At 37.2% G+C, this 24,575-nt stretch overlaps 1 protein-coding gene across 1 annotated transcript in view; it reads left to right on the top strand.

The window, feature by feature from the left end:
• The first annotated feature begins 708 nt into the window (after positions 1-708).
• Positions 709-24,575, top strand: part of LOC127446768 (von Willebrand factor C domain-containing protein 2-like) — a 38,520-nt gene continuing 14,653 nt past the window's right edge. Inside the window, exon 1 of the mRNA XM_051707959.1 lies at positions 709-1,128. Coding sequence (XP_051563919.1) covers positions 739-1,128 — 390 coding nt within the window. The 5' untranslated portion in view covers positions 709-738. The remainder of the gene's footprint in view (positions 1,129-24,575) is intronic.

Raw genomic sequence — 24,575 nt, forward strand, 5'->3', positions numbered from 1 at the left:
ATTTGGAAGTACACTAGCATATTGATGACCTTAAAGGGAATAAATATAGACTAATTAATTTGATTTCATGGTGACTTTAAGCCCCTCATTAAGCAAGCTAAAGGCGACTGTAGTTAGTGGAGAGCAATAAATCTTGAGGTGAACCACACTCATTTGGGGGAGCCCATCCTCCTCTTGCTTAACGATAAATGTACATATGCCAATATTATTTAGCTATATAGTATGTGTAATAAAAGTAATGTATCCACTGAATATATTAAGTGCTGCAATTTTCCAATATGTTAGAGAGGAAATGTTTAAAACTGTAAGGTTGATGTATAATTTAAAGTAAGACCACATCCAGCCTGGATGTGGTCTTACTTTAAAATATACATTAACCAATCCAGCACTGACTCATCAACCTGCATACTAAAGCTCTAAATGGTAATACTTTACAGTGTCCACATATTGCATGTAGCTATAATTTGGAACCATAGTATTAACAATAACCACGTGTTACAAAGCAGCCCTACAAACTAATTATAGGTAGGCTATTTATGTAATTACACTCTATTGTGACACTAAGGTAAAGTGTTACCATCTTACTATTACATCTGCTAAAACAAAGAAAAACATGCACATTTATCAAGCTATGGGTTGTTTGCATTTGTTTCAGTGTCATATTTAAAGCATGGAGACAGACAATTTAAGGGACCTGAGACACTCTCCTTGACTGCGTCAAGACAGCCGCGGCGAAGGATGGGCCCTTTTCTCCCGGCGATTTGCGTCGTACTGCTCGCCCTGAACGCAGCTGTCTCGCCGGCCTCTGTCGGCCCTGAGGACTATCCCGCCACGGATGAGGCAGAGAGAACTGCCAACAATGACATCATTTTCGATGACTACAGAGGGAAAGGCTGCGTTGATGACAGTGGCTTTGTGTACAAGCTCGGGGAACGCCTCTTCCCGGGCCACTCGAACTGCCCATGCATGTGCACGGAGGACGGACCTGTTTGCGACCAACCCGAGTGCCCTAAAATACACCCCAAGTGCACTAAGGTGGAACACAACGGTTGTTGCGCCGAATGCAAAGAGGTCAAAAACTTCTGTGAATATAAAGGGAAGACTTACAAAATCCTAGAGGAATTTAAGGTAGGATCACACTGTCTCCGAATTATCAAAATAGTTAGTTGGACTATATGATAAAAATACGAACATGTGTTGTGTATCATTAGCTACATCTGTGCATTTCTCTTGCTCTCCAGCTGAAATTTCAACCATGTGCAGTGGGACAGCGTAGGGACTCATAATATGTCTTAAGATTCATGTGCTTTCCATCATTTTTGTGCGTGGATTGTACTTTATACTGTTTTAACTGATTAATCAAGTCTGTGAGTTTCACAAATCTAGGTCTATGATTGCTGATAAAACTCTATTTTTGAATTTTTGCATCACATTTCAGAATCCACAAAAAAGTGAGTTTAGAAAGAGAATACTTGTAGGTGGCTTTACTGCTTTCAGTGTGTGTGTTTATCCATGGGTGGGTGAGTCTGAGCATGAGTGCAATAAGGAATGTTGTGGGATTCAGTTTTGTTCTTTTTTTCTCTCTCTTAGCTCATCATGATAAGCCCAATCCATCACTATCAACTGTAATTTGATTAGAGCTGTGCCACAGAAACAATCCACTTGACAAAGCAATCCATTTAAAACTAGTGTGCATCAGTGTGCATTTTCTCTTGACTTTAGATTCAGGTTATTTATATTGATTGGAGAGAGAAAGCAAACCAATCAATCATACAACAAAGCAATGGTGCATTCTTGAAAAAACCATCAGCCATAGGCATATACATGAGTACTGTTGTGCATGAAGTCCTACCTGGCCAATTTGAGATTTGTACGACATGGAACAAATAAATTAAGCAGGTATCAGTTCAGACCTAACATGTTTTAGTGAGCTTTTTGGTGAAGAACAAGTTGCCTATAATCAGCAGGGTCCTAATATAAGATAAGTAGTTTACTTATGTAGCAGTTGCAGATTCCGAATATTACTCACATACACTATATGGCCAAAAGTTTGTGGACACCATATGTGCTTGATGAACATTTGATTTCAAAAACAATTTCCCCCTTCGCTGTAATAACAGCTTCCACTCTATTGGGAAGGCTCTCCACTATACTGTATGTAGTAACATGGCTGCAGGGATTTGCTCTCATTCAGACACAAGGCTATCAGTGAGGTCAGGAACTGATGTTGGCCGATGGGGCCTGACTTACAGTTGCTGTTCCAGTTCACCCCAAAAGTGATCAGTGGGGTTCAGGTCTGGGCTTTGTGCAGGCCAGTCAATTTCTTCCACGCCAGACACAGTAAACCATTTCTTTATGGACCTCACTTTGTTCACAGGGGCATTGTCATGCTGGAACAGAAAAGGGCTATCCCCAAACAGTTGCCACAAATTTGGAAGCACACAAAGCCCAAGCCATTACATAAAGAAACATTAAGATTTTTCTTTACTGGATTTAATGGAGTAACCAGATTTGTTAATTAGAAGGGGGTGTCCACAAACTTTTGGCCATATAGTGTATTTCTCTAATAATATATAATTTATATACAACATAACATATAATATATAATGTCAGCAGGTCTCTGATCTATTTCCACTGGGTAGGTTGCAAATAGCAGTTCTTACAATACATATTTAAAGGTGATGTGTGTAATTTTTTCAATGTTTCACTCTTTCCAACTATAAATAAACCATTTGTTGTTGATTTCTAAAAAAAAAAAAAGTTGTAAACAGAGGGGCTCTGTGGTGCTTTCAAATGATTGCTCTGTTTGTTTTAGCATCCAGACCAGCCAAATACACTGTAGAAACATTTGTTTATCCAGTTGTGTGAGTTTGGGGTGGTTCTATCTGTTTGTGATGAAAGACAAGGAGAGCGTTCAGGAAAACTGTTTAAAAACGTATTACTTTTTCAATTCCAGCTGGTGTTGCTATTGGCGCAGAACTTACACACTTTACCTTTCATTCTCTTATTTTTTACACATAAAGACTCCCATTCAGTGAAGTATGAATTCCCTAAATCACACAAATTGTTGAGTTCTGTTCATAACATACTGTACAATATCATTGCTTTGAAACTATACACTGCCTGCAACCCAAGAACAGTAACTGATGAAATCCCAACAAATGCCCTCAAACAATCACATCATTGCTGTGGTGATTTGGCCTGCTACATTTACCCAGACAAAGCTAATTTCTGGGGTTAAAGTGGGCTGCTTCAACTACTGCAATCTGAAATGTACGTTTTAGATATCATCAAAGGGCAAAGCAATAAATCATCACACACAAAATTAGTCTTTGGGCTCTACCGTACAAGATTGTTTTCAGCACTTGTTACCACCATTTATGGATTTCATCCTTCTGGACAACACTGCAGCTATTAACCTTACCTCTGAACAAATGTAGTTCTATTCAGCATTTTTTAATCAATTGATTTCTTTGTAATATTAATTAAAATATGAGCATTAATTTGTATTGACACAGAGCAAAATCTTATTTCTAAAAATATATTTAAGATAACAAGGATATATTGATTATGGAGACTTCACTGGCCGCATTGGTAATTATGTTTATTCCATTAACTTTGTTTGTATTTTGATTCATTTGGATTGCATGCCTGTGTCTTGAATCTACATGGACTACAAGGCTTTAAGGCTTTAATGATCGCAAATGGTCAGCGCTAAATATAGTTGTAAAAGGGTGCAAAATATTTTGGATTGGATCACAAAAACACATACAGAGGTAGTCAAAAACCACATCGCATTTGAGGTTTAAAACGGCATCCTGAGTCCCGGACAGCAGCGAAGCACCACCTCTCACCAGTCAATCACCTGCCGAACAAAAGTTTAAACTTACATGTGGATTTAAAAGGAAATTAGCATCCAATTGGAAAACTTGAAAAATCGATAACATACCCAAGTATGAGAACTTCCTGGCTCTTCCTCAGTGTGTCTGTCTGATTTTAACATGCAGGGTGACAAGTACAAGTACACACATCTGAAGCTGAACTAACACAAGTACTCCACTAAAACAATCGATAATTTTGCTCAAATCTCAACTTCATCTGGGAGAAACAGCGTGCCGGTGTTGTTCATGCTTTCTTTGTCTTTATGACGTTGTTTTGCAGTTTATTATCGTTCAGTAACACACTGATATAGTAAATGATGTACTGTATGTCCTCATGAAATCAGACATGCTCTCCTCAAAATCCCAACACTGCAATGAAAGAATGAATGGACGAACGCCGCAACAACAGCTGTGTTTACTTGACAACGGAAGTAACGGCCACATTACACGCTAAGCATCATGGGACGTAGGAAAAAGGTGGATAATGTAAGCAAATAATCTTTGCAATACATTTATTGTTAGTAGGCAGGCTGCCTAAATAGTCCAGAAATGACATTATCTCAAGATTATATTCAATGAATCAGACCAGGTCTGGTCTGATTCATTGAGTATAATCTTGAGATAATGTCATTTCTGGCCTTTTAAAACAATGTTTAATTTGAGGATTGCAGTGGGGTGAAGAGTCTGTGTAATTCAGTCTCACACAGAGTGATGAATTACCTTTCCAGCAGCATCTGATATATTATCACTCATCTGTTCTGTTGTGTCAACATAAGGCTGGCCAACTTCTCGTGGCTACACTGTAAAGTGGTATCCTGTAATTTTTGCCTTAAGGAACTACTGTATTTCTACCTGACCTAACCCTTAAAACTGGTTTGTTGGTGTAACCTAATGTATTCAGGTTGATTCAGTAATGTTAAATCATATTTTTGACCAATTAATTTATACGTTGCCACATAAAGCAAATTTTTTCAGCGTAGAGCTGAATCACAGCCATGCTGATTTTCAGAACAACAGCTCTCTTCTTTGTTTTTTATTGCTTAAAAAGATAAAGACTAACAAAGGAAAAGCACTTACTGTAGGCACCAACATCTGAGGAACATTTAGGTGGCTAACAAGAAGGATAAGTTTGAATCGCATAATTAGTATTAGGGAAAGAGTGTCAAAGTCAAGCATTTTATTTTTAACTAGGGTTTCTGTGATTTTAAAATCTAACACGTAATCCATGTCCATTAGAAGGAGATTAGCCCAGTGTTTTGATGCAAGCACATGTTTCAGCTAGACGTATTTGCTCATGGAAGCCTGTTTGATGAAAAGATCAAGTCCATCAATACAGCATCTCACCTGCACATTCTCTCCAACCTTAGTGTCCCTGCCAGAAAAGGACATTTCTCTACCTTAAAACCTTTTAAACTATTATTTGATGGTATTGATTACCAATAGTGGTAGGTGTAATGCTATTAAAAAGTAAATGGTCACTGTAATAAAATGACTTTTTTAGTCAAATAATACATTTTAAATTATTGTAGTCAGATTACATTTACTGACTTTGAATTGGAATTACATTACTTGGGTTACACATGTTACTGAAATGTTTACATTGGAATTTACATCGAATGCATTTTAAGCATCAATTACAAACATATTTTTTGCATTTCTTCAGAGAGAAATTACTTTTCTGAGTGTATGACTTTCGTATGTCAATGGACGTGGTGGAAATATAGACACTGAATTTGTTGTGTTAGTAGGGGTTTAACAAAGTTACCTTAAAATGTAATAAGTAATGCAATTATGTTTTTCCATTAAGTATTCAGTAAAGTTGTCAATATTAATGCATTAACACATGCGATTAATTAAGAAAGTTTAATGCTTTAATTTTTTTTAATCGTGTTTAACACATTTACCATTAATACAGCATAAACCAGCATAAACATTGGTTGGAAGGTTGGAACCTTTGCGATGTGTCCGCCCAGAGTCATTTCACTGATGCACACACCACAAACACATAGCAGGGATTCAGTGTCAGTGATAAAGTGACATGGAAAGGAGCTCTTATCGCTATTTGTTGTACAAAACAAGCCTAGATGGAACTTGTGACTGAAATCAAGTATTTTTCAGCCTTAATAATTAACATTTTAATTACCACAGAAGCACACTAAGTCTTAAAGGGATAGTTCACCCAAAAATTAAAATTCACTCATCATTTACTCACCATGCCGTCCCAGATGTATATGACCTCCTTTCTTCAGCAGAACACATTTGGAGAAAAATAGAAAAATATCTCAGCTCAGTAGGTCCTTATAATGGATGTGGTTGGTAACACAATTTTTGAGGCTCCAAAAAGCACAAACGATCAGCATTAACATCATCCATACAACTCCAGTAGTTAAATGAATGTCTTATAAAGCGATACGATTGCTTTTGGTGCAAAAAATATCAATATTTAAGTACTTTTTAACTATAAATCATCGCTTCCGTTAAGCAGCGATATGCACGTTCACGAGAGGGCAGAGGTCACGCGGTCTCTTGTGTGATGTATTCGTGTTGGCATGTTCATGCGAGAAGGAGGAAAGCTGAGTAGGAGGAAAGCTGTACAGACCGAACAGCATAAACCAATTGAAGCAAATTTAAACAAAGATGTCAGAAGATTTTGATTTAAGAGGAGAAGAGGATACACAAGTTTTTGCACAGTCATATGTACACTATATTGCCAAATGTATTCGCTCATCTGCCTTTAGACGCATATGAACTTAAGTGACATCCCATTCTTAATCCATAGGGTTTAATATGACGTCGGCCCACCCTTTGCAGCTATAACAGCTTCAACTCTTCTGGGAAGGCTTTCCACAAGGTTTAGGAGTGTGTTTATGGGAATTTTTGACCATTCTTCCAGAAGCGCATTTGTGAGGTCAGACACTGATGTTGGACGAGAAGGCCTGGCTCGCAGTCTTCGCTCTAATTCATCCCAAAGGTGCTCTATCGGGTTGAGGTCAGGACTCTGTGCAGGCCAGTCAAGTTCTTCCACACCAAACTCGCTCATCCATGTCTTTATGGACCTTGCTTTGTGCACTGGTGTGCAGTCATGTTGGAACAGGAAGGGGCCATCCCCAAACTGTTCCCACAAAGTTGGGAGCATGGAATTGTCCAAAATCTCTTGGTATGCTGAAGCATTCAGAGTTCCTTTCACTGGAACTAAGGGGCCAAGCCCAGCTCCTGAAAAACAACCCCACAAAATAATCCCCCCACCACCAAACTTCACAGTTGGCACAATGCAGTCAGACAAGTACCGTTCTCCTGGCAACTGCCAAACCCAGACTCATCCATCAGATTGCCAGATGGAGAAGCGTGATTCGTCACTCCAGAGAATGCGTCTCCACTGCTCTAGAGTCCAGTGGCGGCGTGCTTTATACCACTGCATCCGACGCTTTGCATTGCACTTGGTGATGTATGGCTTGGATGCAGCTGCTCGGCCATGGAAACCCATTCCATGAAGCTCCCTATGCACTGTTCTTGAGCTAATCTGAAGGCCACATGAACTTTGGAGGTCTGTAGGCGATTGACTCTGCAGAAATTTGGCGACCTCTGCGCACTATGCACCTCAGCATCCGCTGACCCCGCTCTGTCATTTTACGTGGCCTACCACTTTGTGGCTGAGTTGCTGTCATTCCCAATCGCTTCCACTTTGTTATAATACCACTGACAGTTGACTGTGGAATATTTAGTAGCAAGGAAATTTCACGACTGGACTTGTTGCACAGGTGGCATCCTATCACAGTACCACACTGGAATTCACTGAGCTCCTGAGAGTGGCCCATTCTTTCACAAATGTTTGTAGAAGCAGTCTGCATGCCTAGGTGCTTCATTTTATACACCTGTGGCCCTGGAAGTGATTGGAACACCTGAATTCAATTATTAGGATGGGTGAATGAATACTTTTGGCAATATAGTGTATTTGAACCTGAGTACTCTGACCAGGAGCACATGAAGATGGAAGAGGCTGGACCAATATGCCTCAGAGAGACAGAGAGCTCAGGAGATGTACAGTGCACATGTAGGCAATGCCAGGTAATGCTAACAGAGGTTGAGAGCGTCTGCTGCAACGAATGGAACGTTTCCATGTCATTGCTGGAAAGACCTTGTAACCTCAGCCCTCTCATGAACACGCATAATGCTGCCTACCAGACGTGATTAATTACGTAAAAATTACTTAAATATTGATCATTTTCACACCAAAGCGATCATATTGCTTTATAAGACATTTATTTAACCACTGGAGCCATATGGATGAAGTTACTGCTGACTGTCTGTGCTTTTTGGAGCATCAAAAATTGGGCATGATGCTGGCCCCGACGTGAAAAATGAATGCATCTTCACAATTTCTGTAACAAAGTGAATAGCCACAGTCTGCCAGCTGATTAATATTGTGGAGGATAAGAGTTAAAGAGATGTAATGCTCATTGCATTGAATATGCAACCTCTGTGGGGACTAGTTCTTTCAATTAGTCAAACTCCCACTTAGACTTTGGGAAACATTTAATGTTAATTTAATTGGTGCTATTTTAGTTCATTTCTGTCTTTAATCTGTGGAAGGCTTTCTTTGGAAAATATTAATAAAGCATTATATTGTTACATATTGTTTTTTTTTCCAAAGAAGGAAATAAATGCATTTTGAAAGGAAAAGTAGTATATTTCGAGTCAAATATCAGCACTTTGAAAATCTGCAATTAATTGTGATTAACTAAGAAAAATTATGTGATTAATCGTCAAACTTTTAATCGACTGACAGAACTTGTAATCAGTAAAGTAATCTGATTACAAGTTTAGAGAAGTAATAAGTAATGTGTAGTGAATTGTTGTTTTTGAATAACTTACCCAACAGTGATTACCACCTATCAAAGGAGACCCTTATTGAAAACAGAAACAAGCTGAAGCAATTCATTACTAGCAGCCTGTAGCAGGCATTCATTTTTAATCATTTTTTGCTCTGAATTTGTGCAAATTAGGCACCATCACTCACTAGCGTCCAGTTAGATCTCTTTGAATTAAAAAGCAAACACTGAGGTCAAGCTGTGAATGGGAAACAAAGGGCACAGTGGCCCTTGATAGCTGATCCAATTAAGAGAAACAGACAGGGTAACCTTTGGTGTGGGCCACATTGGCATTTCCTCAGCCACTGCCGTGGCGTTCTTCCCGAGGACTGTATTTACTTGGCTCGGCAGGAGTGGGAGGAGCCCCGCTGAGATCTGAATCTTACAGACGCATAGGGGTATTTCTGAGGTGAAATGGGGCAGAGCAATCAGTCACCAGAGCGAATGAGAGACTTCTAAATTAAAGACTCCAATTGTAAGATCATAGTGATGCAAGTTGACCCATGTGTAACCCAGCCTGACCCGGGCAGTTATGTGGCTTATTAAATGTCATGTCCACCAGTCTGAGGTTGACTGAAGGAGCCATGGGATTTAGAGCAACACAATAGATTCCATTGCATCTCTTCTTGAGTATGGTAACAGCTCATCCAATACATGTCTTGATTTTTATGTTCCAAAGAAATTTCAGGAAGAGCATGTTCATATAATCCTGTCAATCGAAACCCTTAGAGAATAAACAACAGCCAGTTACTTCACTCCTCTCTTTCAGCATCCCTCCTTCACCTTTCCACTCCTCTCTTATATATCATATTAACAACATATATATCTTTCAATCTATCTATGTGAACCATTTCAAACAAAGAACTGCAAAGAACCATCTCAAAACAAGAATTCGCTCACAAAATCAGACATCACTATGGCTTGTGAGCAAATTCTACTCTACATAACCACTAATCAAGAGCATCGTTTAGGTGATTCATTATTTTAGAACAGAGTGTAACTAGAAAACAATTAATACACTGTAGAAATTTCCATGACTTTTAAGATTTTGTGAATTTTCATGAGCTTTTCAGATGTCAAATGTTAGTGAAACATGTCCATAGTTAATGTGAGGAACTACACATGTGATTACTCTGCTAGGACACATGTGAACTTGAAGAGTCCACTAAAATTACTTTAAGACCAGTTTGGTTAAAAGTAATTGCAAAAAGGGCAAGAAATATGTAGTTAGTTCTGAGGAATGATCTAGAATCATTTGTTTGCAGATGCAACTTGTTTTGATATTGTATTACATTTTGTAAGGACATTCATATATTTAAAGTGTGGCTCAAGTGTCTAAATTCTATTTGAGGCCACTGTACATAGGAAGAAAACATAAAGGGAGTTTAAAAATATACAAGAACAATATTTGAACTGAATTGCAGTAAATTAAGTGGTAAAATTATGCATTTTAGGCAGTTAGGTTGGGGAACTCGGGGTTAGTGGTTCCTTTTCTGCTCTTGTGTTTTATTCTCTAAGACCTCTGTAACTTACCCACAGTAGGTGTTTCACCTACAGAGTTCCCCAGCAGATGTGGAAGGGAGCACCTTCACCACCGCAACCCCAGAAACTGCTCAGCTGCAAGCAAGAGGCTGGAGCTATAGGGTGAGTTCAGATCCCAGGCATAAAGGCTAGTGAGCTCCGAACGATCCTGTCTGTTTGCCTGGGACCACCAGGGAGGGGAGTACCTGTGAGAGAGGGTGAGAAAATAAAGATATGACAAAACGGATTGAAACCAGTGGCTTTAGAGGGAATGGCTTAAAGGAATAGTTCAACCAAAAAATGAAATTTCTGTCATTATTTACTCCATGTCACTGATTAAGCCAATGGTGTTTGCTGTCAATAACATCAAACCTGGTGCAAAGTTTCTAAAGGCTCAATATTTTAATGGAAGATTTGAGAGATGGAGGGGAAGATTTTCAGTAAATAGCAACTTAAATTTCGGTCTGTCTGTAACACAAATCTGTTGTATGGCTTTAAAAGACATAGTTCATAGTTCTGGAGTCATATGGACTACTTTTATGATATTTTTATTGTGCTTTTTTTGTCTGATCTGGAGCTCAGCAGTATATAAACCATCCACTTTTGCTGTATAGAAAAGAGCAGCCCAGACATTCTGTCTAACATCTTTTGTGTTTCACGAAAGAAGGAATATAATAATAGTTTTGGGTAAACTATTCCCTTACATTTTTTTAATAGACAACATAAGCAAAATAACATTACATACACCTTTGATAGGAACTTATATCTAGGCAACTTCTGTGGAATTTTATTGCATAATCTTCAAGCATTCAGAGAAAACCATGTTTTGTAAATTAATCAGATAACACCCTCCATTCCTCAAGGTTCTTGATTGTCTTGTCATGAGTATCGCTCAAAGTTTTAACAAAAGAACAGTGCACCGGTATTGTTCACCATTTCAGAAAAGACAATGATGCATTTTTCATGCTGAATATTCAACCAAGCACAGCTGTCAATTCAAATTCTATCAAAACAAGGCAGTGTCTATCACTGTCAAGAGACAGCAACTTTATTAAAGCAGATATGTGGGGTAATCTGTTTAGCTCTTAGAAAAGCCTGAATAATAACTTCTACCTCTCGTTCTCTGGTTCTTTCATTCTCTCTCTCTCTCTCTCTCTCTCTGTCTGTCTCTCACCCATATGTATATTCAAAAATAAGATGCCCTCTCACCTGCATATGTTACATTGAGCAGTATTTAGTGACACCTGTTAGAGGAAACAGCTATAAAAAGCACCTGAAATGAATTGCTTAAATTGATTTTCCGATCCAATTGCCTGAGGAAAAGCATAGTTTTAATTTAAAACACTGATTAAGAGCTAACAAGTAGGCCAGTAGAAACTGGAACTATATGAAATGGTTTCAGAAAGTTCAGTCTCTTATTCCAGTTGCTTAAAGATGAAACTGGTGGTCACTTCTAGTTCTCCTGTCTTGATTTACCCACCCTGTCTGCTTTGTATTCCCCAATCCTGGTGTTGTTTTAACATAGTGACATACAGTAGAAATGCAACCCTTGCTACCCATCCTAATCTTTATTATTTTGTAAATGCATGACCTTTAAGTCTCCACTATGTCTGAAACTACTACGCTTTTTCCATCATCACAATGCCGAATGTGGAGCTAGGCCCAGTGCCCAATCTGCACTACTAAAAAGCTTATTTTTTTTATCAGTATTAGTCAGTATTCATTATTTGTTTTACAGTAAAAACGTCTACTACAAAAAGACAAATTCACTTGAGAAGAAAAATGATGTAAGATATTACATGAAAGATATTAAGTGAGGTTTATGCTATACAGTAAAACAAAGGAAAACCTATTTGCCAGTGGGGTGAGAAAAATAAATGTATTTTCCATTTGAATAAGTTTATTTTTCTCACCCCAATGGCAAACAGTTTTTTCCCTGTTGTTTTAAGCATAAACCTCACTAAATTTAGCTTAATTTCTCTGAAAATAAGACTTTTTATATTATATAATTTTGCTTCAAGTAAAAAAAGTGTCTTGTTTTAAGGTTGTTTAGATACTGTTACTGTAAAACAAGATTTATTTTCCCTGTTCATAATAAAATTATTTATTTTAAAGTATCATATGTTTGAACCGATTGCTTTACATTTTATTAGTAACTTCATGAATGTTACAGCCTGTTTGTAATGGCATAAAAATGCTGAATTGTATGACTTTGCATGTAAAAAAAAAAATGTTTTTCTAAACTATGCAGCTTCGTAGAAACATTTTCCAAAAATGACATTGTGGCAACAGGCAAATCCCCAGTTATCATAACGTGACTAAAACATTATTTAAAGGTTATCATAACCTTGAAAACTTAATTTGCAAACTTCTTTATCAGATTTTCACTCTCTTGTTTCACTATAAAAAAAAGTAAAGAAATCTTGTTTAAAGCAGTAATGGGCAGTAGCTTTGCTACAAATAGTGAAGCTATTAGCTTAACTACATTTCTGAGAGGTGAGGTTTTCAGTCGCTTTGGCTTATTTCTTTAAACACTCTTAACATTCTCTAAACTGTAAGTGCAATTGTCACAACTGATTTATAGGACATCAACTCTATTGCATGTCTGCAAATGTAGTAACTCACTTAAAACATTTAATTCATACTTCAAAACTTAGTTATTGTGTCAGTAAATTGGCCAGTGCCAAAATGTTTTTTGTCATCATGTGAGCCGTACTGGTCAAAATGTTTAGATGTTTTTTCACCACTTTTTTTTGACACTGACTGCTTACTGTACTACACAAGAATGTCAGTTTTGTCTAGATGAATGCTATTGTGTATCACACTGAGCTTTTTAGATATCGATTTCAACAGTAGGTAAAGGCTTACTGGGAAAAGTCAATACTGTACAATACTGTAGTACACAGAAAAAGGATATGCACATATGTATACAGTAAATTTATTTTTGTAGCAATGTGTTACATGTAAACAATTCACATTTGCTTGTCCATTTTTACACATTTTACATGTAAAGTAATATATAGTGAACAAAAAATTGCCACAAAATGACATCCATGCAAAAAAAAAAAAAAAAAAAAAAAGAACCTGCAGTAGTTCTGTATAAAAATAAATCGTACCTCCTCAGAGTACGCAACTGTAATAATAATGAGCAGGCAAGGACAGGAACGGACGAGGATGAAGTGAGAACCCAAGTGCAGTTTATATACAAAAACGTGTATCCAAAACAAAACAACGACATGACTTGACTACATTACACCAACACAATAATTGACAAAAGACAACAGCAAACATGAGAGCTTAAATACATGGACAAGGGTAACATGAACTAAAACTGATAACAAGATAACCAGATTACTAAAACATGTACCAATGACACAACAAGACTGAAAGCAAGTTAACAAGACAATAATGAAAACAAGACACATGAACATGGAGGGAAACAGGATATCACTTGACCAGGAAACCATATGACATGAAACAGGAACAGGAACTAAACTTTCAAAATAAAAGACATGAACACAAAACATGAACAAAACACATTTAAACGTGACAGTAACACTACAAGTTCCCATCTTCGTGGTGGACATCCTGTTGCTCTTGTTGGTCTAGCCAGAGATTTAGCAGACATCACAAACATTCCATATCATATATATTTATGGTATATACATGTAAGTCTGACAGATTTTGATCATTGAATGGATCATTTTGCATGTGATGGCTCACACGATGAAAGAATATTTAGAAGTTGTGGAGAGTATGACAATTTCACTGAGAATCAAAACATCAGTTTTGATCAGCAAGTCATGTGCATTTAGTTATTGTGCAAACTGTAGACAATTGTACTTACTCTTTTGCACACATGTGCCAAAACACATGCAATTTGCTTAATTGAATAAGAAATTCAAATCTGGTGTGAACAAGAAACTAATTGTTCAGAGATTTGAACATTGATTTGAAAAAAATTATTCTCATTCGAGAATTGAGCCAAAGCGATTGAGGAAATCTGTAAATCAAGTAGCTTTTCAGTAGCGAAGCTGTATTTTTTATTAGGTAGCGCATAGCTTTGACAAAAGCTACACCGCTACATCATGCCTTGTACCCAGTGTTTACTATCGCCAGTTTTGAATCAGAATCAGATAGCTCATTTAAGTTGGTTCTTTACAATGAATTGGTCACACGTGATAGGAAATCGGTCTGAATCAGTTTGCAATTCAATCTGAATGGCACCCGCTGAATCATTTGATGCGGGCTCTCACTTGCCAACATGCTCACGGAATCTTTTAAAATATGGAAAATAAAGATAATGTTGGCAGGGTTGCCAACTTTGGATGCCAGGCTGGAGTGATGTCATTTTGATGTCATGGCCAGGGTGCATTAATAAACAGGCAAATCGTCATGTCCCTGGACATATAGTGCAAGTACTTGATACTATTAGGCCTTATATCTTTAATTTCTAACGCCAAAACAAGACCTCATCCAACCCTACAAGGCAAATATTTTTATGTATTTATTTTTGTTTGCCTCACGCCAGTTTACCTACCATTCACAATTTCAAAACACCTACACATTATGGCACAACCAGGGTTTTTCTTGGGTCCAAAAATGGTCTCCAGTGGTGGCTGAGGTACCAAGCTCACCCACAAGCTCAGTTGGTTTGTTACATAGTCGCAATTAATTACTAATTAACAGAATTACTAAACTTCATTTCATGTTTACATTGGAAATCTGGAACTTTTGGAATTTTACAATTGTTTTACTTGTAAATTAAATTAACTTAATTTAAATTAAGACCTTATTTTTATAGGGCTAGTTATAATATTCTGACCATATATCTACAGTATGAGTTTGCCACTTTTCTTTCCTCAGTGGGCTGGTTCTGAGTGAAACACTGGCTCTAGCACCAGTGTGTGTCTGTGACTGTGTGTGTGTTAGTCCCCTTAATGTTTACAGATCTCCTCAGATTATATGTGTTATAGGTTTGACATGTTGTGCATTCTGAGATGCTATTCTGCTCACTACAGTTGTACAGAGCGGTTATCTGAGTTACCGTAGCCTTTCTGTCAGCTCAAACCAGTCTGGCCATTCTCTGTGACCTCTCTCATCAACAAGGCATTTCCGTCCACAGAACTGCCATTCACTGGATGTTTTTTGTTTTTGGCACCATTCTGAGTAAAAGACTGAGTAAACTCTAAAGACTGTTGTGCATGAGAATCCAAGGAAGTCAGCAGTTACAGAAATACTCAAACCAGCCCATCTGGCACCGACAATCATGCGAGGTCGAAATCACTGAGATCACAGTTTTTTACCCATTCTGATGGTTGATGTGAACGTTAACTAAAGCTCTTGACCTGTATCTGCATGATTTGATGCATTGCACTGCTGCCACATGATTGGCTTAATAAGATAATCACATGAATAAGTAGGTGTAAAGGTGTTTCTAATAATCTATCTATCTATTTATCAGCATAAAAACATGTAAAATATCAGAAAACGTAATCCACTTTAATCCACTTAAATATATCAGAGTCAGTGAGACTCATGGTCTGTTGAGCTCCACTGAAGTCATGCTTCACTGGGATTCAATGGTATTTACCTGTACTGTTTATTTTAATGGAGCAAAAATCAATTCTCATTGGACAATAGGCTATAAAAAAAATCATTTTGGGTTCCGGCCTGGTGCTGCGCTTCACTGGGAGTCTAGGAGTGCTATATGAATAGGAAGAATTATCAGATTGATTACTGGATGTGGGTTTTCAATAAATGTTTTTTTTTTTTTTTTTTTTAATATGATGATTGGGAGGGCTCTCAAATGGATGGGACTTTGCAACAAACAACCAATAATTGAAACTGTGATGCACATGGTTAACAGCATTTAATGTGTAAAACATTGCTGTACTTAGTCTGTTAAAATGTAGAATGCTTGGCAATACAGGCCGTAGTGCAGACATAGTTGAATTCTGGCATCAAACATTTATTTCAGCCTTTTTAAAATGTCTTTTTTTTTCTATTAGCATTTGTGAATATTGTAAATTTACAGTTCTGAGCATGGTCATTTATTTTAGGTTATAAGTTCACTGTTTTGAAGAGCAAAAAAATAACAAAATATCACTAAGTACAGTTTTCCCACCTCCAGCCTCTATTAAACAGTAACTAGTCTAAATATAGACTTATATTTAGATGGATGATTGTGGTATTATGTTTACCACCAGAGAACAGGGACGTGATCATCAGCTAAGCAGGATATGCTCTCTTTGTTTGCTTGTTAATAAGAGACAAAATAAATGTATGGTCATACATCAAAATTAATCTCCAGTTGCCTTAGAAGCAGCACAATTATGTTCTCTGAAGTGAACTGAACGAAAACCTTTTTAAAAATTAGAGTTTGAACAATTAGTGCTCAATAACTATGAGTCAGTAATGTACATATCTACCTATATATTTTAATAATAGCTTCTCCTTTCAGAAGACGTTCTTACTAGGGGCGTGACGATACACTTAGCTCACGAGACGAGACGATACACGATACTGGGTTCACGAGAACGAGACGAGACGATATTTTAACACTATATACATCACCGGTCAACTCATTCTTTATTTTATATATATATATATATATATAATTTTTTTTTTTTTTTTTTTCACATTTTAGAATAATAGTAAAGTCATCAAAACAATGGAATAACATAAATGGAACTATGGGAATTATGTTGTGACAAAAAAAAAATCCAAAATAAATCAAAACTGTGTTATATTTTAGCATCTTCAAAGTAGTCACCCTTTGCCTAGAAATTGCAGACATGTACTCTTGACATTTTCTCAACCAACTTCTTGAGGTATCACCCTGGGATGCTTTTTAAACAGTACTGAAGGAGTTCCCATCTATGTTGGGTACTTATTGGCTGCATTTCTTTATTATTTGGTCCAAGTCATCAATTTCAAAAACTTTTTTTTTTTTTTTTTTAAATAAATTTTAGTTTTGTAATGAAATAAATTAACTTGGTTGCACAATTATATTTTTGTCTACAAAACTAATTTCACATGAGTATCTTCAGACATGGTTGATTTTAGTTGAGAACTGTGGTGGTTCTGTAGGTGTCTTTGCATAGTGCTTGTGTTAGCCGTGGTGTACGGCACTATTTTCTTACAGTGCTGACATATTGGCTATGTCTCGTTTGGAAGGCTGCGTCCAAACGAGACACAAAAATTAAACGAAACAGCCTCTGACGTATGCAGCCGATAAATGCAACCTCCAGAGGATGCAGCCTTCCAAACGAGACACAGCCTTTGTTCGTGTCTTGTCTGTCACTCTGTCGCCGTTTATTGTTTCCACCGGGTACCTAAAATGCTACCACACAAACTATTTAAAAGTGGCGGGGCATCTTCTATGCTAATCTCACACTCCGTCATGCTGATATCGTCATGCTTTTCACATCAACGAGAAATATCGTCACGTTTTAATATCGCAAGATCTCGTGGCATGAGATCTCGTCACACCCCTAGTTCTTACCTTTTTGTTAGAGCTATGTTGCAGCATACCTATAGGCTTATACAATGTACGTTTTGTTACACACACTAATGATGGGTGAAGTGACAACATTTAAAGGGGTCATGAAATGGAGAATCAAATTTTCCTTGATATTTAGACATATAAGAGGTAACTGTACCATACAAACATACTGTAAATTTAAGAACTCAAAACCTCCTCCCCAGTCTAAAAAGAGCATTTATATTTGCCACCCTGCTGAAACGTCTTTTTTTTAAGTCTGTCTGTTCTTGACATTACGAAACATTGCTCATTTATATTTACACATCCCACAGCATGCGTCATTGCACCCTTGGCCCCACCCATTGCTGCGCAAGTCAAGAGAGCAGGCCTTGTGTGGCTAACTGTTCCAAACATAACACCAAAGAGGACCCATCTGGACTATTTTTGATTTATATACAGGTGCATCTCAATAAATTAGAATGTCGTGGAAAAGTTAATTCATTTCAGTAATTCAACTCAAATTGTGAAACTCGTGTATTAAATAAATTCAATGCACACAGACTGAAGTCGTTTAAGTCTTTGGTTCTTTTAATTGTGATGATTTTGGCTCACATTTAACAAAAACCCACCAATTCACTATCTCAACAAATTAGAATATGGTGACATGCCAATCAGCTAATCAACTCAAAACACCTGCAAAGGTTTCCTGAGCCTTCAAAATGGTCTCTCAGTTTGGTTCACTAGGCTACACAATCATGGGGAAGACTGCTGATCTGACAGTTGTCCAGAAGACAATCATTGACACCCTTCACAAGGAGGGTAAGCCACAAACATTCATTGCCAAAGAAGCTGGCTGTTCACAGAGTGTTGTATCCAAGCATGTTAACAGAAAGTTGAGTGGAAGGAAAAAGTTTGGAAGAAAAAGATGCACAACCAACCAAGAGAACCGCAGCCTTATGAGGATTGTCAAGCAAAATCGATTCAAGAATTTGGGTTCAAGGCATCAAGAGCCAACACACACAGACGTGTCAAGGAATTTGGCTACAGTTGTCGTATTCCTCTTGTTAAGCCACTCCTGAACCACAGACAACGTCAGAGTCGTCTTACCTGGGCTAAGGAGAAGAAGAACTGGACTGCTGCCCAGTGGTCCAAAGTCCTCTTTTCAGATGAGAGCAAGTTTTGTATTTCATTTGGAAACCAAGGTCCTAGAGTCTGGAGGAAGGGTGGAGAAGCTCATAGCCCAAGTTACTTGAAGTCCAGTGTTAAGTTTTCACAGTCTGTGATGATTTGGGGTGCAATGTCATCTGCTGGTGTTGGTCCACTGTGTTTTTTGAAAACCAAAGTCACTGCACCCGTTTACCAAGAAATTTTAGAGCACTTCATGCTTCCTTCTGCTGACCAGCTTTTTAAAGATGCTGATTTCATTTTCCAGCAGGATTTGGCACCTGCCCACACTGCCAAAAGCACCAAAAGTTGGTTAAATGACCATGGTGTTGGTGTGCTTGACTGGCCAGCAAATTCACCAGACCTGAACCCCATAGAGAATCTATGGGGTATTGTCAAGAGGAAAATGAGAAACAAGAGACCAAAAAATGCAGATGAGCTGAAGGCCACTGTCAAAGAAACCTGGGCTTCCATACCACCTCAGCAGTGCCACAAACTGATTACCTCCATGCCACGCCGCATTGAGGCAGTAATTAAAGCAAAAGGAGCCCCCACCAAGTATTGAGTACATATACAGTAAATGAACATACTTTCCAGAAGGCCAACAATTCACTAAAAATGTTTTTTTTTTATTGGTCTTATGATGTATTCTAATTTGTTGAGATAGTGAATTGGTGGGTTTTTGTTAAATGTGAGCCAAAATCATCACAATTAAAAGAACCAAAGACTTAAACTACTTCAGTCTGTGTGCATTGAATTTATTTAATACACGAGTTTCACAATTTGAGTTGAATTACTGAAATAAATGAACTTTTCCACGACATTCTAATTTATTGAGATGCACCTGTATATTCATGCACTAGACAGACATCTTTGACCACTTGATACATATCTCATGCTGCTTTTAAAAGATGCGGTGTCAAGTAGTGGTCGACCGATATATCACCGAGGCTGATTATTTGGCCAATATTCAGAATTTTTTAATAATCGCATCGGCCGATAAATTTTCCCCTTTGGCCGATTTGTTTCTTGAGGGCGCAGAGAATCGCCTGCTTGCATATGAAGCAACTGAGACATGTAAACGACCAGTCATGGTTCGTTTTGTTGTTACGTGCCATCGTGTTGCTACAATAATAGACCGGTGTGCAACACGGTGTCATTTAAATGGTGCGCATATCAGAGCCGCGGCAGATGCATATAAGCTCATAATATTGAAGTACTTGCCTGTTTCATTCACCCTTTCTCTCCTCAACAGTTCCCTGTAACTTTAACTGTCTTGCCTAATGATAAAAAGGCAAATATCAGTAAAACTAATATCATATACCATCTGCAAATATGTGCATATCTCGTTTAAACAGATGTAATAAACCAACCTCACTTAACTTCAGCAGATCCAGTATCCTGTGGAACGCTCATAAATCTTCCTCTGAAGCACGTATTCTAACAGTCTCTCCTCAACAGTTCCCTGTAACTTTTCTAATGATAAAAGGCAAATATCAATAAAACTTATATTATATACCGTCTGCAAATTTGCAGATATCTCGTTTAATGTAATTCACGAACCTCACGAAAATCCAATGTTTTCTTCCCGTCGAGCGCTCATCTAATATCTTCCATCAGCCAGAATCAAAAACTTCAGGATCAGGATAAAAAGTTCCTCTGATTCACAAATCATGACTGTCAGTCCATGACAATCCAAGCAGGTGATCCAGGCCATTTAAACTGTCAGGAGACTGCTGCTTGTGCTGGATCCGTACAAGCACATGAGTGCAACTTCAAAGTAAAAGCACTTCATGTGTGCTATAAGTAAATGTCTTATTCACTATGCACTGTATGTGCGATTGGTGTGATTCGGTATTTTTTTGAGAAAATACTATTGTTAATGCGCACATGCCATCCATGGTTGCTGGACTGCTGTGTGTACTGTTATTTCCTTCTTTCTAATATATTAACAATTTATTCATGTGCAAATATTTGATGACTAAACAGAAATCAGAAGAAACTGCTATCTACCATTTAAAATACAATATATATATATATATATATTTTACAGTTCAGTGTGAAATTGAGAAAATCCCGTGCTAAATAAGAGTTTATTAATGTTTTAGCAATTTTATGTTTGTTATTTACTATATTGAATTGTGTGATAGCGGCATTTTATTGGCCTATCGGCCACCCTGCTCTCTGGACATTGGCATCGGCATCGGCCATTTAAAAAAAAAAACATGTCGGTCGCTCAGTAGTGTCAAGTTACAATACTGAATTCAGCTGCTGTCTGTGTTGCTTTGAGCACAAACACGTCATGGACGCGTTCTTTCGCCCATCTGCGCTATTTTTAATTGTTGGTCTGTGTAAACATAGGACATCTTTGACGATGGACGTCTTGGACAATGGACGTCTTTGACCGTTTCGGTGTGTTTACGGCGATGTCCGCCTTCAGTATGTGTGTGCATAATTTCACCATTCTTTGGACTATGATGTGTTCATTTTTTTTGGCTCATATCAGTGTTGATTGTTTATGAACCGTCATGATACGATTCAAGCTTTGCAAAGGAACTGTTATTGAAGGATGGGGCAGTTAAAAACACTTCAAAAACATAAGTAAAGTGTTTCATTTATAAATATTTCAAATGTCAAGACTGTTTGATTAGTTTATGGTGCTAAGTGTTAACAGTTGTGCTTTATGAACATTTTAATATATTCGGATACAATATGTTGGATGTGCATTGTGTGTAAACCCTGCAATATTGTTTTATAATGTTCTTTTGATTGAGTTTGCAGAATTTGAGGGGCTGCATGATGTTAGCCAATCAGAACAGTGGGCGTTACTTTGAAGTTTTAAGGAGGTGCTTAGGTCAAAACCGAGCATTTCAGGAAGAAGGCCAAAAGCAGGGTGGAAATCATATATTATATTACTGTGTCTGTTTTGGTGCAAAAAAAATTCATAAAATTATCTTCCTTGAGTTCCAATGATAATAAAAATATTTTAAAAAAAATAGCACTTCGTGATCCTTTAAAGGTCATCAGCGTTTTGTACCAGCAATGAAAATGTATTTATAAAGTTTTATATTTAAAAATATATATTTTTTTCCCTATGACAATGGAATTGGCTGTTTTTCCTTGCCATTTATTGTCTCTGAAATAAATAAATGGCTCTCCGTTTTATTACGCTACATACAGTATGTGTCACGGAGTTCTGGAGAAAAAAGGACCAGGTGAAAGCCATCAGAAATATTGCGAGTCACAAAAGATGTTTTCTTTAGTAGGTTGAGTAATGCACATCACTTGCATCAGCAAGGTTCTGAATATCATTCTAACAATTCTATTTAAACAAGACAATGTTGAGGTTTTTCACGTAGTTACTGGCCAACTGGCAAATAATTATTTGATTTATTTGCCAAAGCTTTACTCGCATTTGGTGCTTGTTGGGTGTTAATTTTGAAATCTTCGTATAATACAATAAGCAGATAATCTTTAGAAAAAGAGTGATCTTCCTACATGCACAAATAATCTTTCAAGCAGTACATTATATTCACAGTTTGCCCTCTACTAAATGAATGAAATTTGAGTATTACTTCATGTACAGACACTTTTGATCTCATAATACCCATTTAATCGGTTTACTCAAGTACCCTTTTCACAGATTCAAGTTCATAGTCAATTACTGACCAAGAATGTTAAACTAAGCATTTTCAACTGTATACGCTCTGAAATACTGACACACGTGCCCACTTTTACACAATGTATCCTTTTTTTGACTTGTGTTGCTGCCCTACAAGGAGTCACAATGACAGATGATTTGTATGTGCATGTTTACAAGCCCCTTTCCCAAAAGACAGGATGCTGTTATTTAACAGAGAACAGAGGATTAATTGTATCCGTGCCGCTTACACCATGCGCAAAGACTAAATAGCATGACCACTGCCAGGACAGGTGCCCAATCTCTGACTGACCAAGAAACCTTCAGCACTGATCCATGCTGGCATATGCATAAGTCATTTTCACCTCTTTGAATAATTGATATTAATAAAGCAGGTTGTATCAGCAAAAGAGCAAATTATTATTATTTTTTTTAAAGTACAGTATTTTATGGCCAATGTTACAATATAAGGCCTGTTTCACACTGTTACTGCATTTATAATGATTGCACAAATAGAATTTAAGCTGATCTCAACATAAAGATGCCCTGCAAACCTACAGTATTTATCGATACAATCCTTTTGCAATATATGCTTTTATGAAGCAACTTTAAATAATGGTTTGAAATACTAACCAACTGTTTGAGAAAAGACCTCTTTTAGACTTGATGCACACGAAGTGACAGGCGCAGAGCACAATTCAGTAATTCTGACTGAATCCAAACAACTGTAAGTTATCATGAAATCAAATTTACCTTATTTACTTTCCTAAAGTACCTGCTCTTATTGTGCAGGTTATAGTTTTTCATCTGTGCACATTACTCCACATTCAAAATGTTTGTTTTTGTAATCTTTTATCAAAATGTAATAGTTTCTGAATTTAATTTCTGGCTCTATTCTGGTATCTATCCTGATAGATCAAATCATGTCTAGTCCTTATTTTTTCACATAGAATTACATCAGATTATGAAAGTAAATTACAAACTGCATTTTATATTGATTTAAAGCAATTTATAGTCTGCAATTTGGGGTGTAGGTTCACGTCAGTTTAAATGCTGTTGCATTTACGCTGATGCCTCGCTTATGCATATACCAACCTGTCCGTGGAGGTGATGGAAGTTTTATTGCAGTAATCAGCAGCTGCTAATGTGACACAATGGTGATTGAAACGCAATGGTGATTGCCCATTACTGATTACAACTTGATGCCTTTTACTCTTTTTATTTGCATGTGTAATGTTGCTTGATGTTGGACAGGGTCACAGAACAAAAGTATTCACTCTTTACCAATTCCAACATTATCCTCCTGAGACCCCCGTGTGACTGCTGTGTGCATTTTCTGTTTCTTGATTTGTAACTAGTAGCACCTAATAAACAAGAAAGAAAAAAAAAAGCTTTCCTAAAAATTGATGTCTACATACAGTATGTGGACAGCGAGACTACGTTATGAAATAATAAATACAAAAAATAAAAAAATAAACCCAAGCTCTAGAAAGTCTAGAGCCCATCAAATTGTTTCTTTCCAGGAGTGTTGGTTACTCATGTTTTTGAGACGTTACAGACATTATAGCTGATTTTCTGTAAAGCTGAATAAATAGTCACACTTTATATTAGATGGCCTTAACTACCATGTACTAACATTAAATACATACGAGACTATGCTGTGTAACTACATGTTGTTCTGCAAAATACCCACATTTGCTGCTACTGAGGTTGAGGTACGGGTAGGTTTAGGAGTAAGGGTAGGGTCAGGATAAGGGGTTATAGTTAGGTTTTGGGGTATGGGTTATGGGTAAAGTTAACTGTGTAACTACAAATCTAATGCAGGTACTTTAAATGTAATTTCAGTGCAACAACCTGTATGTACATAATAAGTACATTGTATCAAATGGTTAAGTACATAGTTGTTAAGGCCACCTAATATAAAGGGGGTCCGAATAAATAATTCTTATTCAAAGTAATGGCCAGCATCTTCCAATGCCAACTATTTTAAAATAAAATGTAGCATTATAAAATTC

This window comes from Myxocyprinus asiaticus, chromosome 10 (genome assembly GCF_019703515.2).
Source record: "Myxocyprinus asiaticus isolate MX2 ecotype Aquarium Trade chromosome 10, UBuf_Myxa_2, whole genome shotgun sequence".
Lineage (NCBI taxonomy): Eukaryota > Metazoa > Chordata > Actinopteri > Cypriniformes > Catostomidae > Myxocyprinus > Myxocyprinus asiaticus.